Source organism: Molossus molossus, unplaced genomic scaffold (genome assembly GCF_014108415.1).
Source record: "Molossus molossus isolate mMolMol1 unplaced genomic scaffold, mMolMol1.p scaffold_m16_p_1, whole genome shotgun sequence".
NCBI lineage: Eukaryota > Metazoa > Chordata > Mammalia > Chiroptera > Molossidae > Molossus > Molossus molossus.
The window spans coordinates 241,645,829-241,662,331 of NW_023425344.1; the positions used below are offsets into that span (position 1 = coordinate 241,645,829).

At 39.0% G+C, this 16,503-nt stretch overlaps 1 protein-coding gene across 5 annotated transcripts in view; it reads right to left on the reverse strand.

The window, feature by feature from the left end:
• The window catches only part of UNC79 (unc-79 homolog, NALCN channel complex subunit), a 238,396-nt gene that overhangs the window by 129,859 nt on the left and 92,034 nt on the right, over nt 1-16,503 (reverse strand). For all 5 annotated transcript variants that reach the window (XM_036257786.1, XM_036257803.1, XM_036257794.1 and 2 more), the window contains 5 exons: nt 14,418-14,482; nt 10,886-10,974; nt 10,248-10,288; nt 7,507-7,535; nt 1,998-2,227 (listed from right to left, as the gene is read on the reverse strand). In XM_036257786.1, the coding sequence (XP_036113679.1) occupies nt 1,998-2,227; nt 7,507-7,535; nt 10,248-10,288; nt 10,886-10,974; nt 14,418-14,482 (454 nt within the window). The remainder of the gene's footprint in view (nt 1-1,997; nt 2,228-7,506; nt 7,536-10,247; nt 10,289-10,885; nt 10,975-14,417; nt 14,483-16,503) is intronic.

The following is a 16,503-nucleotide window of genomic DNA, read 5'->3' on the forward strand; positions in this document are numbered from 1 at the left end:
CCTGAGCATGTGCCCTGACTGGGAATTGAACCTGCAAACTTTTGGTATATGGGACAACACTCCAACCAACTGAGCCACACCAGCCAGGACCAAAGAGGACAGATTTTAAGTTAAACCATGAAAAAACACATTCCAGATGGTAACCTATTCAGAGCAATTACTTTATGAGTCTTCAGCATCTTTTAAATTGGTAGGAGTTACTTCAAGAAGCCTAATGTCATTTCCTTACTATTTTGTACTCCATCCCCATTTTAAAGATGAACAACCTGAGGCACAAAGAGGCTACTTGCTCCAATCAACTAGAATCAAGCAGAACTGATGCCTTCTGGCTTCTGCTTCATCACCCATCCCACGAGAAGTCAGTGCTTCCCCTGTATCTAATGTGAAGCTATGTGGACATCAAATACACGACACAGGAAGGACTGAGGGACTTGTATCCAGTGGGAAAATATTCAATATCTAGTATTCAAAAATCTGAAAATGAGCAACAAAGTCTCCCATTTCAATTTGCTAAAAACAAATGACAGTTTTTAAAAATAATACCCAATATTTGCAAAGGTGTAGCAAAAGTTACCAATATCATACAGTACTATTGGCATTATAAATTCATATACACACTTTAAAAATCAGTTTGGTAAGGTACCAAAGCCATATCCTTTGACCTAGTCATCTACCCTAAGAAGATAAAAAATATAGAAATAGCATGATGCACAAACATGTTTATCACTTATTTAAAATAATAAAAAATTTAAAGCATTCTAAATATTTAATGGTGGAAAAAATAATCTAGACAAGTATTATGTATCCACTAAAAGTGATAAATATGGAAACTACACAACATTGAAAAGAGCTAATGGTATAATATTATATTAAAAAGAGCCCTGGCCGGTTTGGCTCAGCGGTTAGAGCGTCGGCCTGCGGTCCTGAGAGACCCGGGTTCAGTTCCCGCTAAGGGCGCGTACCTCGGTTGCAGTTTGTCCCCGGCCCTGGTCGGTTGTGCGGGTGGCAGCCACTCGATGTGTCCCTTTCACATCGATGTTTCTCTCTCTCCCTCCCACTCTACCTGAACAAAAAAATGGGAAAATGTCCTCGGGTGAGGATAAAAAAAAAAAAATATATATATATATATATATATATATATATATATATATTATATTAAAAAGAATTGTGGATAAACTATGATTACAGTTATAGAAATAAAACATGCATTTGAATAAAACAAGAAAAACGTATAAAATGGATGATGATGATGGCAGTATGGTTGTTTTTTTTTCTATTTCCAAATTTCTGTGATGTTTTATTTGATATATATTTATTGCATTTCTACACATGTCCACCACTAGGATGAAAGAAACAGAAAAAACTTAGTCCCTATCCTTAGAGCTTACATTTTAATATTAGTTCTTTAATTTTTAAGAATCTTGCTTCAATGAGTATTATAAAAAAAGGGAAGTCTAGATGTTACCATTTCTAAAGTGCTTTTGCCGTGTGATATTAGAAGAAAAAGTCATCACCCTGCAGGATTGGCCCCTAACTCCACAGAGCCTTCTGGCTGATCTCAATACGGAATTACCCAGAGTTCTCCCAGACTTGGCTGCTGTTGGTGGATGGAGCCTCAGGCCCCCCTATCCCCAGCCCTCACTCTGGTTGGTGTCTCCACTTCATTCCCCCCAAGACCCGCCACTGTGCTACCTCTATGCTCACCGTCTTGGACCACAATTACGTGCTTCTGTTTTTATAGTCCCTAGTGGGTAACCTGAGGGCAGAGACTACATTTTATTCTCTTCTGCCTCTCGAGTGCCTAACACATGCCTGGCACATAACTGGCATTGATAAAAATACTTGTTGAATGAGTGAATTAAAACATCATTATTTCAACATTGCGCTGGGCTGAGGGCACTTGAAGTTGAACTGAATTTACACATCTCAGTGCAAAAACGGTGGCTCAAAGCCAAGGCGGTGTTTGCAGAGTAAGTGACTGTGAAACTGCCTGTTACCTAATCACGGCTTCCACGGCGCAGACAAGCTCCTCGGCGCCACATTCTCGAGTGTTGATGGGGGGAGGGGAGGTCTGATAGAGGTGGGTCTCCGAGGCAGCCCCCACTTCGTTACTGTGATGATTCGAGTGGCATCTTTTGCAGTACCGAACAGGCCTGTTTCCATGACGATCGCAGCACCCTGCTGAAAAGCAGGTGACAACGGCTCTTCGAACATGGGAACTGCAGTTCTAGAGGCAAAAACACTGAAATCAATTCAAATGTATGGCTGAGGTCAATTTGGCTCCGAACTGGAAGGAGCAGAAACTAAAGGGGCCACGGAAAGTGGCAGCGTGTTTCTGACATGCCACTAGTTCCCAAAATGCAGGTCATCTCTAACCGGTTAGATTTCAGTCATCGTTAAAAATAAAGGTGAGACGCGGTTTCTATCAATGTGGGTGGCAGACAGAGTATGAGTGGAACTGTGCTACAGAGCCCTCTGGAAAGTCAGCTCAAGCGTGGGGGTTGGAGGGCTCTCTGGATTATTTTGTGCATTTTAAGAGTTTTCAGGAGAAATATGCAGGAAAAAACTGAAACCATGGTCCAGAGGGAGCACATCAGCATAGAAGAAGAAGAATTTTAACCCCCAGCATACATTTCCAAAATTCTTTATCCACCACTAAAGGAGCAAACATCCACAGCAGCTCATCGGGCCTTGGTGCCGGGCAGGACTCCGCTGAGCTGACGGGCGCATAGCAGACTGTTCCACTCCCACAGGGCTTTCCGTCAAGACCTTAAGAATATGTCAATCGACCACGGTAACCCATCAAAACACAGCAAAAACCATTCGTAGAATCAGCCGTTGACGTCATCTACAGGAAGTGACGGAAATGAGAAAGGTGGAGCAGCCTAAGATTCCAAAGTTCAGGGGCCTATTGTCAGATCTGCGCTGACCAGAGGAGCGAAGCAGCATCCACAGGAAGCAAAACGTCCCTGACCTCCACCAGAAAACGGGCCCCTAGCCTGTTAGCCATGTGACCACGTCCTCAATGTCTTGTGTCCAGAGAGCCTTTCAGTCTTTTAATAGAGCTTAAAAAGATGTGAACACTTCGCCCTGGCCAGTTTGGCTCGGCGGTTAGAGTGTTGGCCCTTGGACCCAAGGGTTGCAGGTTCAATTCCCAGTCAAGGGCACAGACCTGGGTTGCAGTTTTGATCCCCAGCCCCAACTGGGGCCATGCGGGAGGCAACCAGTTGATGTGCCTCTCTCACATGGATGTTTCCTGTCTCCTCCTCCCTCCCTTCCCCTCTGTCTGAAAATCAATGGAAAAAATATCCTCGGGTGAGGATTAACAACAAAAAAAAAGATGTGAACACCTCTAAGGGATACAATATTCTAAGCCAATATAAACTCAGAGCCTGGTGAAGATCTGAGAGCCCTCCCTGACAGCTACCTTGGGCAGACAGAAGAAGGAAGGAGGCAACCACAAAACCTACACATTAACAATGTATTAAAAACTGTCAATCTGAACGACCATTTCAAAAAATAAAGCTTGTTCCACTCCGATTTTAGCAAGAGACTCTGGTACTAGTGTTGAGGAATCTCATTTTCTGAAATAGATTCAGGCAACAAATCACAAAAGCAAGTTAAAATGCTTATATTTTTTCTTTTAATTAATAGTTTTGAAAAGTATTTGTTAAATTACAACGTGTTTCTTCTTCATCTGAAGCCCAAGTCTTCTTTGGCTTTTGAGTAGGCCCTGACTTCTCCAAATGGGCTACTTTTCCTGCTCTGTGCCCTTTCTTTCCCTTTCACACATTGAACTTCATTCTGGACGCTCAGGAATTTGTATTGGTTTGGGGCCTCTCCTGCTCACCCACCAAGCCAATACCACACCACTAGCAGTGTGGTATAGATCAGAGTACATTCTTAGTATTTACTTCTTCCTTTTGGTTATAATTAGTCTTCATTCCTCTGGGATTCCAACTGTTAGATAAACAATAGGATGCGGATATGGGTTTAGTGGGTAGTTATTTGCTATAATAAAGTCCTGAAGTTTAAGGTCTGCAATTTCCCATCCTATTTTCTGGTCACAAATTGTTTACGTTCTTCCCACATGCAAATTCCCGACTCAGGTCCAAGGTCGTCTCATCTAAATGAAGTCCAGCTGTGGATGAGGCTCTTTGGGTTTGGTTCCTCAGATATGCCTCTTTGAATCCATGACTTGAATCTACATAGGCTTGTGGTTACTTCGACCAAGAGAGTAGGTCACAAGTCACACTTATGTGACTCCCAAGGCCAGGTTATAAAAAGACATGCAACTTCATTCCACCTGACTGTCTTGGAACATTCTGTCTTCAGAAACTTCCTCATCAGGATGCTGTTCTCAGAACTCTGGAATGGCCAAGCCCCATGGAGAGGCAGTGTGTAAGTCTTCAGTCAACGGTTCTGGCTAAGCCCAGCCTTCAAGCCACCCCATCCGAGAGCCCAAACGTATCATCTAGAAGCCTTGAGATAATTCCAGCCCTCAACTATTCAAGTCTTCCCAGATGAGGACTCAAACATCATTAAGCAAAGACAAGCTGTGGGACTGTGCCCTGTCCAAATCCCTGACCCACAGAATCTGTGAGCATAATTAAATGGTTGTTGTTTTATGTTGCTACATGATGAATGATTTCTTATGCAGTATCTGGGTACACTACATATTGGTATCTGGACTACCAACTAAAAGTCAACCTGTTTTATCACCATGTGCCATCAATTCTGAATAACACCACCAATAAAATACTTGGCTCCAAAACAACATTTGGTTAGTCAATGTTCTACACAATTGCTGTCGTTCCCACTAGGTTTTAATAATATATTTACAAGCCACAGGTGGTCTTCAACCCACGTGGAGTCAGCTATATGCATTCATTTCTAAGGTGAACTAGACCGATTTCCCTTAGATTCAGTTGGGCACGGTGTTCAGGTGTTCACTCCAGCCATTCTGTTTCATTCACAGCTTTAAATTTTAAACATAAATAAATAACTCCAAGTGGTCTCACAGAACAACAGAATTGAAATAAATTAAGGTCCATCTCTTCTCTACACAATCTTGATGCTTATTTCAAAACTACTGTTCAAATGTAGGACATGTAACACCCAACGTACAAACTGTGCCCAAAGCAAGCTTGAACAATTCTCAACCACCTTGAACTTAATGGAAGTTCTCCAAAATAGCATTTATATAAAATGCAACATTTATTAAAAATAAGTAATAAAAATGTGCTAATTTGAAACTTATTACTAAAAATAATTGTATTATGTAAAGAAGGGGAGTGTTGAAAAAAAATTATCCACTCTGGGTGTCAATATATTAGATATACCTCCACAGCCAGAACATGCTGATTTCCAAAATAAATCTGTTTCTCATCCTAGTCTCTCCAGCTTCTAAAAGATTCTCAAAGTAAGAAAGAACGTAAGGATAAAAATCAAATCAAAAGTTTGCTGAATGACTGTATGATCCTTTGTTAAAACTTCAGAAAGATATAAGGTGACGCCCAGTTGAGCCTCTCAGCTAGAACAGGACTTCTAATCATTTAAAGGGCAGACTGAAATGCCCAAAGTATAGAAAGGACCGTCTCAAAAAGAATTATATAGATGGCTTTGGGGCACAGAATCCCAATGAAATTTACTGAAAATCCATCAAATGATAAAGTCACACTAGCAAAAGCGCCACCAACTTAGATTAAAGGGGACAGACTCAGCTCAACATGAAAAGAGGTCTGTGAGACCCCAACTTCTACATGCAGAAAGCAGACGGAGAGTTATTCAGCTGCAACCTGGGCCATTTCTTATCTAAAAGGAGAGCTATCTCAGAGTGCAGCAAAATGCCCGAGAAGACAACATGGATTTGGGACTGCTCCCAGAAAGCAAAACCAGATCCAACTGAAGGCACAGTCACTATTCCCAGAGTCAGATGAACTGTTGTCATGGCTGGAGCTGCTACAGACCAGTGACTGCTCGGTCCTTCCTCTTCTTTTTGAAAAGGAGTCTACTGCTGTTATCATGTCTCTATCTTAGCCTTGTGTGTTGGGTGTCTAGAGAGCAGATAACTTGCCTTTTTAGTTCACAGGTCTCTGGATCAAGAGAATTTGCATCCCAAGGAGTTTCATCAGTGATCAGACCAGATGCAGATCACATGATAATGGACTTTCAGCCTGAAGCCATAAATGGATTAGACTTTTGAAGGTCTTGTAAGGTAGTGAGAGTATTTTGCATTTGGAGAGAATGTAAGAATGTAACGTCAAGAGGGTGGGTTGTGGTGGGTTAAATAGGACCACAAAATTTGTGTTGCTATATAAAGGGGATGAGTTTATTTCCCCCACTCCTTGAAAAGAGGCTGGCCTTGGACTTTCTCTGATGAATAGGATGCAGCAGAAGTGATGCTGTGTGACTTCTGAGCTTCAGTTCAAAAGGCCTTTCAACCTCTCTCATTCTCTCAGAACCCTGACAGCACGTGACAAATCCAGCCTAGCCTCCTGGAGGATGAGACAGCTAATAAAAAGAAGGAGGGCTAGACACTCTGGTCATCCAACCATTCCAGCTACCCCAGCAGAAGCCCCAGGCAGGGGAGTGAGGTCATCTGGGACCAACTAATCCCCAGCCTACTCACCGACTGATGTAAATGCATGAGTGAACCTAGAAGAGTTCAACAAATGAAGCCTAGTTGAGCATAACCAAATTGCCAATCCACAGAATTGTGATCAAATAAATGTTTGTTGCTATAAGCCACTATATGTGAGTATGGTTTATTATGTGGCCATAGATAACTGGAACAGCCCTCCAAAGGTACCCATTCATGACTAACACCTGAAGACTTTTAATAACCTGTACATGGTCTCATAGGTAGGTGGGAATAGAGCTGGCCAGAACCCAAGTATCTCAACCAACTAATCCAAATTCTTTTTATGACACTATACTACCTTCTCTTGTACTTTTCCACAACTAGAAAAAGAAAAAAGATAGATACAGTTTGGGGAAATTGTCACGAAAGGTAGCTGAAGAAAATTTGAACACAGAATCTTTAACTAGAGATAACATTCAACTTACAAAGAAGTGAATATTTTCCATATATTGTTGATCTGAGTATATTTTAACACATATATTGGACTATTTGCACTCCATTTCAAAAGAATAAAAATGTTTAGCATGCAAGATACATCATTTACCCAAGTTAAGTTGCACATATTACACTGTTATTCAAACCTTTTAAATTAGAATTCTATTCCAGAGAAGCACATAGCTTTTATTTCAGATTACTTATCAAAAACATTTGTGCATAAGATGGGTGAGCAAAAGCAGAAATGGAAACAGAGACCATGCAGACAGAGCAATCTTGCATGCTAAATTATTTCTTTCCCCCTTCACGAATACAGTTACATGTACATACTAGGAAACCATAGTGCAGAAATGAGGCAGATGTCAATGAATGAATTTACATACAAACACAGCAAATCATGCCCCACCACACAGATGGTTTGCTCTTACCTTCTTCTGACATATAGCAGATATTTCAGCTGTAAGAAGAAGGTACACAAAATATCAGCAAAGAAAGAGAGCCCATTTTCAATAAGGGCAGCCATGAAGAGGAGTTCAAACAAGCCTCATAACCCAACTTCTGTACTTGGCCAAAACAGCTTCTCACTTGTCTCATAAATTATCACCTACTTATGTTTAATGAGGTTAAAAAAAACCCTGCACACTGCAAATACGTCATCTATTCTTATCATTCAACCTTCTCAGACATGACTTAGAATTCAGATCATGTTAAAGACACATAACTTTAATTTTACCTCCTCATTTGACAGAAATTAAAATTGAGGGTCACTACGGTTGCGTGACTTCATGACTTCTTCAGAATCACAAAGTCTATCAATGGTGGAGGCAGATGGACCAATATGTCTATGGATTCCCTCATTACTTCTGTTCCATTATACTATGATACTGAATTAACGTGATATATTTAGCACTTCACCATGAAGATGACTTGCTATATCAGAACTATAGAACTACAGAAAAACCTTACGAAGTTCAATTACTTGAACTACCTATTTCTATCAGTCCTTAATTAGTATGAAACCAGCTGCATGCTTGTTTAAGAGAAAGTCATTTTCCAGCCCATGGATTGGCCCCCTAGAGTAAGGCTGTCAAACTACTGACTACTTTAGGATTGACTTTAATGAATAGGTAAAAACTCTTTTGAGTAGGCATACAAATTAATTCCATGAAAATCGATGCTTGAGAGTACTTAAAAATAATTTTTCCAAGAATATGTTAACATTTCCCTTGAATTAGTATGTGTTCAAACAATAGACTAAATTATCACTTATACTATAGTCTATGTTACACTTTATTAAAAAGATAAAAGGTAAATGTCTCCAAATTTTGGAAATTATGAATTAGTGGATGCCAAGTCAATTAATTTTACAACTTAGTTTTTAAAACTGGTTTTATAGCCCTGGCCGGTTTGGCTCAGCGGTTAGAGTGTCAGCCTGAGGTCCAGAGAGACCCAGGTTCAGTTCCCACTAGGGGCGCGTACCTCGGTTGCAGTTTGTCCCCGACCCTGGTTGGTCGTGCAGGTGGCAGCCACTCAATGTGTCCCTTTCATGTTGATGTTTCTCTCTCTCTCTCTCCCCCTCCCTCCTACTCTATCTGAACAAAAAATGAAAAAATGTCCTCGGGTAAGGATTAAAAAAAAAACACAAAAAACTGGTTTTGTATAGTTAATGGCTACTTAATAGTTTGATATCTTAGAGTTTATCTTAATATGAGGTTAGTCACATTTCTAGATAAATAACATAAAGTTATTATCAATTTTCGTCCAAAGATGAATATCACCTGGATACGATGACCAAATTTCAGCAATATTTCTGATATTTAAAATGTAGTTTAGGACCTGGCTATGGGTTTTCCCCCCAGAGCACTGGAAGTTCACTAACAAGGTAGCTTAATTGGGGGGGGGGGGCAAAGAGGGGTTGCCTTTACTCATACAAGCCCAAATCTTTTTACAGATATTCTTACATAAATTTTAAAAATGGCTTTTTGAAGGATACCAAGGCTAACATTATTGATCCATTATACAGATGGAAAGCACTTACTAAATTAATTTATTTCTTAAGGTTGAGATGACCCAATGTTTAAAGTCAGACTACAAAGAAATGGTGCAGCCCAGCCAGTGTGGCTCAGTGCTTGAACGTCGACCCATGCACCAAGAGATTGCCAGTTCGATTCCAGGTCAGGGTACATACCCAGGTTGTGGGCCAAAACCCCAGTGGGGGGCATGCAGGAGGCAGCCAATTGATGTTCTCTCTCATCGATGTTTCTATCTCTCTCACCTTCTCCCTTCTCTCTCTAAAATCAATAAAGGAAAAAAATTTTTTAAATGATGCAATTATCATCAAACAAAGGCTTTAACTTTTAAAAAGAAAGTTCTCAGAATTTAGTTAACTAAGGTTTTTATATTTCTTTTTAAATGAGGCCTTTCATAGTCTTTTATTTCTGCCTCTGAAGTCATGCATCGAGTTTCCCCTGTGCCTATCTATGCTCAGTATGCTCCCAGCTTTTTCTACCTTTCATCTTTCCTTTGCTTTCCAGTACTGTTCCTGGTCATTGTCTCGATTAGGGGGCTGCACTGCCTGCCTCCCCGTGTGTAGAAAAATACTACCTGGTCTATCTGATCTGTCAACATACCAGGCACAGCTTTCGGAACTCTAAGAAACTACCAGCATTACAATCTCGTCTCCTCATTGAGATGGGTCAAATATACTTTATCCCCACTTTACTGATGGGGAGACTAAGTATCAGAGCCATTACATGATTTTCCCTAAAAACACAGAGCTAGTGATAGTGGCAGGAGAAAGTCCCATTATTCAGTGTTCTTCCTGATGATGTTCCTTATTCCCTTTCCGACCTGGCACAGCAGACAAATCACTGGCAACACCTGTTATATATACAGAAAACCTCTTAAAACATAATTCAGCAGGGTTTTAATCATACAGAATCCTAATTCCAACATCTTCCCTTAATTTGGGTAGAAATGATACTGCTTCCCTCATGTGTAGGCATATTATAAGCAAGATATTGATATAATGCTTCATGTCAATGAATATTCATAGAATATAACACTTTGGTTACTGTCTTTGTTAAATTAAATAGTACAAAAGGAGACAAATCAACCATGCCATTAGTCATGATTACTCATGATTCATTCTTTCTGCAGTAAACCATACCTTGTGGCAGAAGAACATCAATCAACCATTCACTGTGGTCCCTATAAAGAAAAACAAAATTCACTTTTGAGCTTCTAAGCAATGTTACCCTTGCACATGAATGTTTATAAGCTGCACGCTACTGCTAAAAGGCTTTTAATGGAAAGGAAGTGTGATTAAGAGCACTATCATAATAAACTTTTTTAATGTCTAATGCATTCCAGCTAAATTATAAATTATAGGCATTTCATCAGATTCGGTTATCTTTAAATGATACTTTCCAGATGCTAATTACGCGAACCAAAACGCAGCATGATTTGTACAAAGCTGAGTGTGACTCTGAGAAACTAACAAGCAAAGAGAACCCATATGAATTATATGTCATGTTTGAAAACCAGTTTTATTTTTCTCTGTGGCCTTTTTAACAGGGTCGCTTGAAAACTGGAGCTGCTTTATTTAGTAAGTGGAATTGTTTCCTCCTGTGACACAGAATTACTGCAACTTTGCAAAGCTGAAATCTTATATATTAAATATCCGACGCTTTAAAAAAGAGTGGTCAATGGGAAATGTGGGTAATGTAACCAATTTAAGACCAAGTGATTGTTCTTATCTTCTCATTGTCGCCCTATTTCCTTTTCTCTGAGGACTCTCATACTTACCCTGCGATCCTCTGGCTGCATTCTTCACAGAGATACAATGGGGGTGGTTTATCACCCAAAGCTACTGACAGGGATGGGTCTATACACATCTGCAACACATGAAAAGACATAATGAACCCTCCTGTCCTGTTTATCACATTCCTGATATCATGAGCACAAATGTTTCAATAATTACAGGTTTTCAAAAGCAAATTTGAATAAATATTTTTAGTAAAACCCATTCAACCTGTAACTGTTTTTCCTGCACTAGCCCATGAGTCCACATTGATTTAAATGTGGCTATGGTGCTTTTTCATGTCTCCTGTTATTTGCAATTCAAGTAACAAATAGTATCAAGAAATCTACCCTCAGTCCACAGAGATAAAAAGTCATCTTATTCAATGGCTGCTCAAATTGCCATTATATTACTCATACTGTAATCCCTTCTCTAAAATGGCAAACATAGTATATCTCTCTTTAAGAAAAGGAAAATATATTATTAAGGATAAAAATCAAAACTGTTGCCCTGGCCAGTTTTGCTCAGTGGTTAGAGCGTTGGCCTGTGGTCCAGAGAGACCTGGGTTCGGTTCCCGCTAAGGTCACGTACCTCAGTTGCAGTTTGTCTCTGGCCCTGGTTGGGTCGTGCGGGTGGCAGCCACTCGATGTGTCCCTTTCACGTCGATGTTACTCTCTCTCTCTCTCCCTCCCATTCTATCTGAACAAAAAGTGGAAAAATGTTCTTGGGTGAGGATAAAAAAAAAACTGTTACCAAAAAGCTGGCAGTAGAGTCTCTTTTGTTACTATTATTACTATTATTATTATTATTATTTTTAATCCTCACCCAAGGATATTTTTCTATGTATCTTCAGACAGAGTGAGAGGGAGGAAGAGAGAGAGAAGGAGAAAGACAGAAACATCAATGTGAAAGAGACACATTGACTGGCTGCCTCCTGCACAACCCTGACCAGGGCCTGGGACAAACTGCAACCCAGGTACGTGCCCTTAACCAGAATCAAACCCGAGACTCATTGGCCTGTGGGCTGACACTCCAACTGCTGGGCCAAATCGGCCAGGGCAGTGGTAAGTTTCTATGACTTAGCAAAGTAATTTTGAATTCCGTTCCTGCCCTTCAAAAAATAACCAATCCATTCTCTAGCCGATTATGTAGTTAATATGCCACAAATTCTTCTGGAACATCCCTCTGCCTTCTCTTTGGTTCTTTCTACTGATTTGAAGGGGGGAAATGAACCAAACTTATAAGCCCAACAGCCTGTCATTTAAAGTTAAAACTCTGAGAAGTTTCAATGATTGGGGAAACAAGTTAGAATTCCTAAATTTAAATAATTATACATCTAAATCTGTAAGTTATATATTTCCTGATGCTAAAGACCCAGTGTGAAAATTTTCCTTAGGTAAGTTTCATGCTTCCTTTGATGTAATGGATAACTACTTTTTGGTATGTTAAATCAGGGATTGGCAAACTCTGTAAATGGTCAGAGAATAAGTATTTCTGGCTTTGTATGCCATGCGTTCTCTGTCACAGCTACTCGACCTCTCGTGCTATTGTTGGATGAAAGCAGCTATGGACAATACATAAGCAAATAAATAGAACTTTATTTACAAAAATGGGCAGCAGACCAGATTTGGCTGTGCACCATAGTTTGTTGGCTCCTCTGTTAGATAATTATCTGGGCTCCAAAGTATTTCACAGAGTGATTTTCAAATAGGATCAAGTAAAACCAGCAGTGGAATGTGATATAATGAACTATAAATTCCAACATATTTTCATTGTGAATCCAATCACAAATCTTGGCTCTTGCCCCAAAGTACTTTTTTGTAACAAAAATAAATAATATATTTTTTATTTGGCAAACCATTACTGCCTAGTGGTATAGCTCACTATTCAGAAAATATTATTAGGCTTTTTGTGAGAATAAGTCCACTTTCCCTGAGTCTTTCCCAGGTGCCCCAGGTAGCCCTCTTCTTCACCTTGATTTCATTTCTAATGAGTCACTGATACCTCCATCAAGTAGATATTTGTCCATTGCACTCAAAAGGAAAAACTCCTAGGATGTTAGAACTCAATAGAGATTAACTAGTTGACCTCTAACGTGTTAAATGAAATCATTAGCATAACCCATCTGAATTGTGACTAATAGTGTCAATTCTATTCCACTCTGAATAGATCTGTTCACACCCATGTTATTACGTTCATATCTGATGTTGCACTAAAAAAATAGTTATTTTCTAGCCCTGGCCGGTTTGGCTCAGTGGTTAGAGCATCAGCCTGTGGACCAGAGAGACCCGGGTTGAGTTTCCACTAAGGGCACGTACCTCCGTTGCAGTTTGTCCCCGGCCCTGGTTGGTCGTGCGGGTGGCAGCCACTCGATGTGTCCCTTTCACATCGATGTTTCTCTCTCTCTCTCTTCCTCTCTCTCCCTCCCACTTTATCTGAACAAAAAATGGAAAAATGTCCTCGGGTGAGGATAAAAAAAAAAAAGTTATTTTCTGTTTATAAATATAATATATGCCCAATGTAGAAGTTTGGGAAAATAGAGAAAAGGAAAGGAGAAAATTTAAATACTACAGTAACCCTCCATGTGACCTGAATGCAATCACAGTAACGTTCTGATGAGCAATACTGGTGGTTTTTCACTGTGAATATGAATATAAATATACATATGTGTAATTTTTAAACTAAATTGGCATCACGCTATACAATTTCACAGTGTATTTTTCACTTAACATTAGGATGTTGGACACTGTCATTAGGTCATATCCATGGGCATTTGGGAAGTGCTCATATTGTAAAGGAAGACCAACACTGCACAGAATTACTGTCATGCAAAAACATGTCTTGTCACACAAACAACAATGTTATCTTTCTGGAAAGTACAAAGTGAAAATACAAAATGAGGCTCTTTAGGACAACTGGGGCTCAGAAAGTAAAATTTGGAGGACGATAATATTTTGGAACTAGAAGAGGTGGTGGTTACACATTATGAAAAGTGCTAAATGCCGCTGAATTGTTCACTTTAAAATAATTAATTCTATTTTATGTGAATTTCATCTCAATAAAAAAAATGACAGGAAGTAGGATGGTTTGGCCTATCCTGGAGGAGTGGCGCTAAGGAACAGCCTGTGAGAAAAGACAGGCTAAGCCAGAGCAGCAGACTGGGCTGTCTGCCTGGAAGAAGGGGAGAGAATCTGATTGGTGAGGAGTTCTGTCATTAGGAGGCCAGAAAGCATCAGGGAGTCAGAGGACTCCTATGAATGCCATATGACATGAAATCAGAGAAAAGATTACTGAATCGAGAAAAGATCACCTCCTTCCTGGTGACATCTGGGCGAACCAAAAGAGGGCATTGTGGCTTAGGCAGAAAGAAGGACAGATACAGAAATTAAATTATGGGGAACAAGGAAAACTCCCCACTGTGAAGAATTAAGCTGAATTCCATGAATAATATATGAACTAACATTTCATTCAACAATTTGCTCCTGCTAATTTGAACACTGACAGTACAATATGACACCAGGTCTAATAAAACAGTACCTTCACCGCTGGTTTGTTAATTGCGTTGTGGCATTCAATGTGCTGGCAGTGGATGGGATTCCAAGCTGTAAAGTAAAACATAACTGATTAATATTTCTCATTGAAATTATGTGTGCCCCAGTAAAAAACACAGCAGATACTTCATTAGTTTTCTCTTTTTTAAATAGAACCATCATCAGGAGGCTTTCTAAAATAATTTCTACATCTATGAAAAATTTTTAAATTGAGCAAAGATATCACAACTCCATCATCCATTTTCCTAAGAGGGAAGGCAATCTAATAAAAGGTGGCATACATGATACCATAATATTACCTCACAATGATATAGAATTAGTAAGTTCTCAAAGGTTTTTACATCTATGGTTTCACTGGATCTTCCCAACAACTCTGTGGAATAGGTACAGCAGATTATTAACCTCATTAAATATATGAGAAAGTTAAAGTTAATAGGTGAAGTAGCGTGCTATGATTGCAGAATTAGTAAATGACAAGCTGGGACTAGAACTTGGTTCTTGACACTCTGCTCTTTTCACGAGAGTATACTATGCTAAACACCCTAGATTTTTGGCACCAGGAAGCATTTCAAATTGATAACAATTGAAATGAATGATAAAGCAACTTCCACCATTTCATTTTCCGCCCTATCCCTATCAAATGTGGAGAGCAGAAAGATGACTTTCTTGCCCAAAAGAAATGCAACTGTCTCACATGTGACCCACAAATTAAATCTCTGCTAGTTTGTTAATATGCACCTTCTTAACACAGTATACACACAGAGAATGAGGACAAGAACCAAGTGATCTGAAATAGATCAGAATGAGAGTCACAACAAGTAATTTTCATCATCCAGATGATTCTGTAGCCCAAAGCACTTAGCTAACAATATTCCATCATAAAAGAGTAATAGAATTATAAGTTTGAAAGTAGGACATTTTTCTAAATTGCCATTTCTTAATCTTATAGGACCATGATTGCTCTAATACAGAATAATTTGCAGTTGAGAGGATATTTTTTACTTAGTTACATATCAAATTATAATTTAAAAAATTTACTATTAATGATCCAGGCCTAATTTATGCTCCAAACATTTTATAAAATTTTCTGTCTAGAAGTATTTTAATTTCAAATATTCTGTCCTATTTTTAGACCAAACATAAAATTTTGTGTCTAATTTGGAATTCAAGAAAATACAATCAGCAGAGCCACTGACTTTAAAAAATATACGAAGATGACAAAAAGTAAAGACCAGAAACCACTACTCTAATAATAGTATCATATTGATTATATCTTTAGAGAGAGAGAAAGAGAAAATGAGTAAGGAATGGATAAATGAAGAAATTATTTGAAAATAGGCATTCTATAATTATAAGATTTGTTTCCTACATGTGGAAAAGCCAAGATGACTATAGAGAGTAGCAACAAGATATCTTGTGCAATTAAAGAAATCTAGAAAAAAAGAGTGCCTTTAATTGGTACAGGAGTTGCAAATACATAGGACACCTGGCCTCATTCCTCCAAACCCAAATTCATGACAGATATCACTAATCCATAAGAGCATTTCTTCCTGCTGAGTGAAGAACTGGCCTTAGAGTACTTCTCAAAACTGAGCTCCAGGAAGTCACCACTAATCAAAACAGATTGGCACAACAAGGTAAAACCATCTCTGAATCTGTGCATTATGAGAATATTTGCAGATCATTTTATAAATGTCAAGGATATTTTCCTTGATACTTTTAGATAGAAATAATATTGGAAATATATAACATCTGCGATGGCACAGTCACAAACAAATCAGAATATGCAATAGCCATAGCACTTGATTAGGGCTATAAAGACCCCTGCTCTGCAAGACATTAAAGCTTTATATGTGTATGGTGGGGATATCCAGGAGGTCCTACTCCTCTAATATTTTATTCCACTTTTATAGAGTGAGACTTAATTAAGAACAGGTAGTAGGATTTTTTATTTAAGTTCACCAAAGTCACACTAGATTTAAGTTTACTAGAACAGTGATTCTTAGCTTTGGTTATGTTTCAAAAATCACCTGTCAAGATTTCAAAAATATGATGTCTAGACCCCATATTAG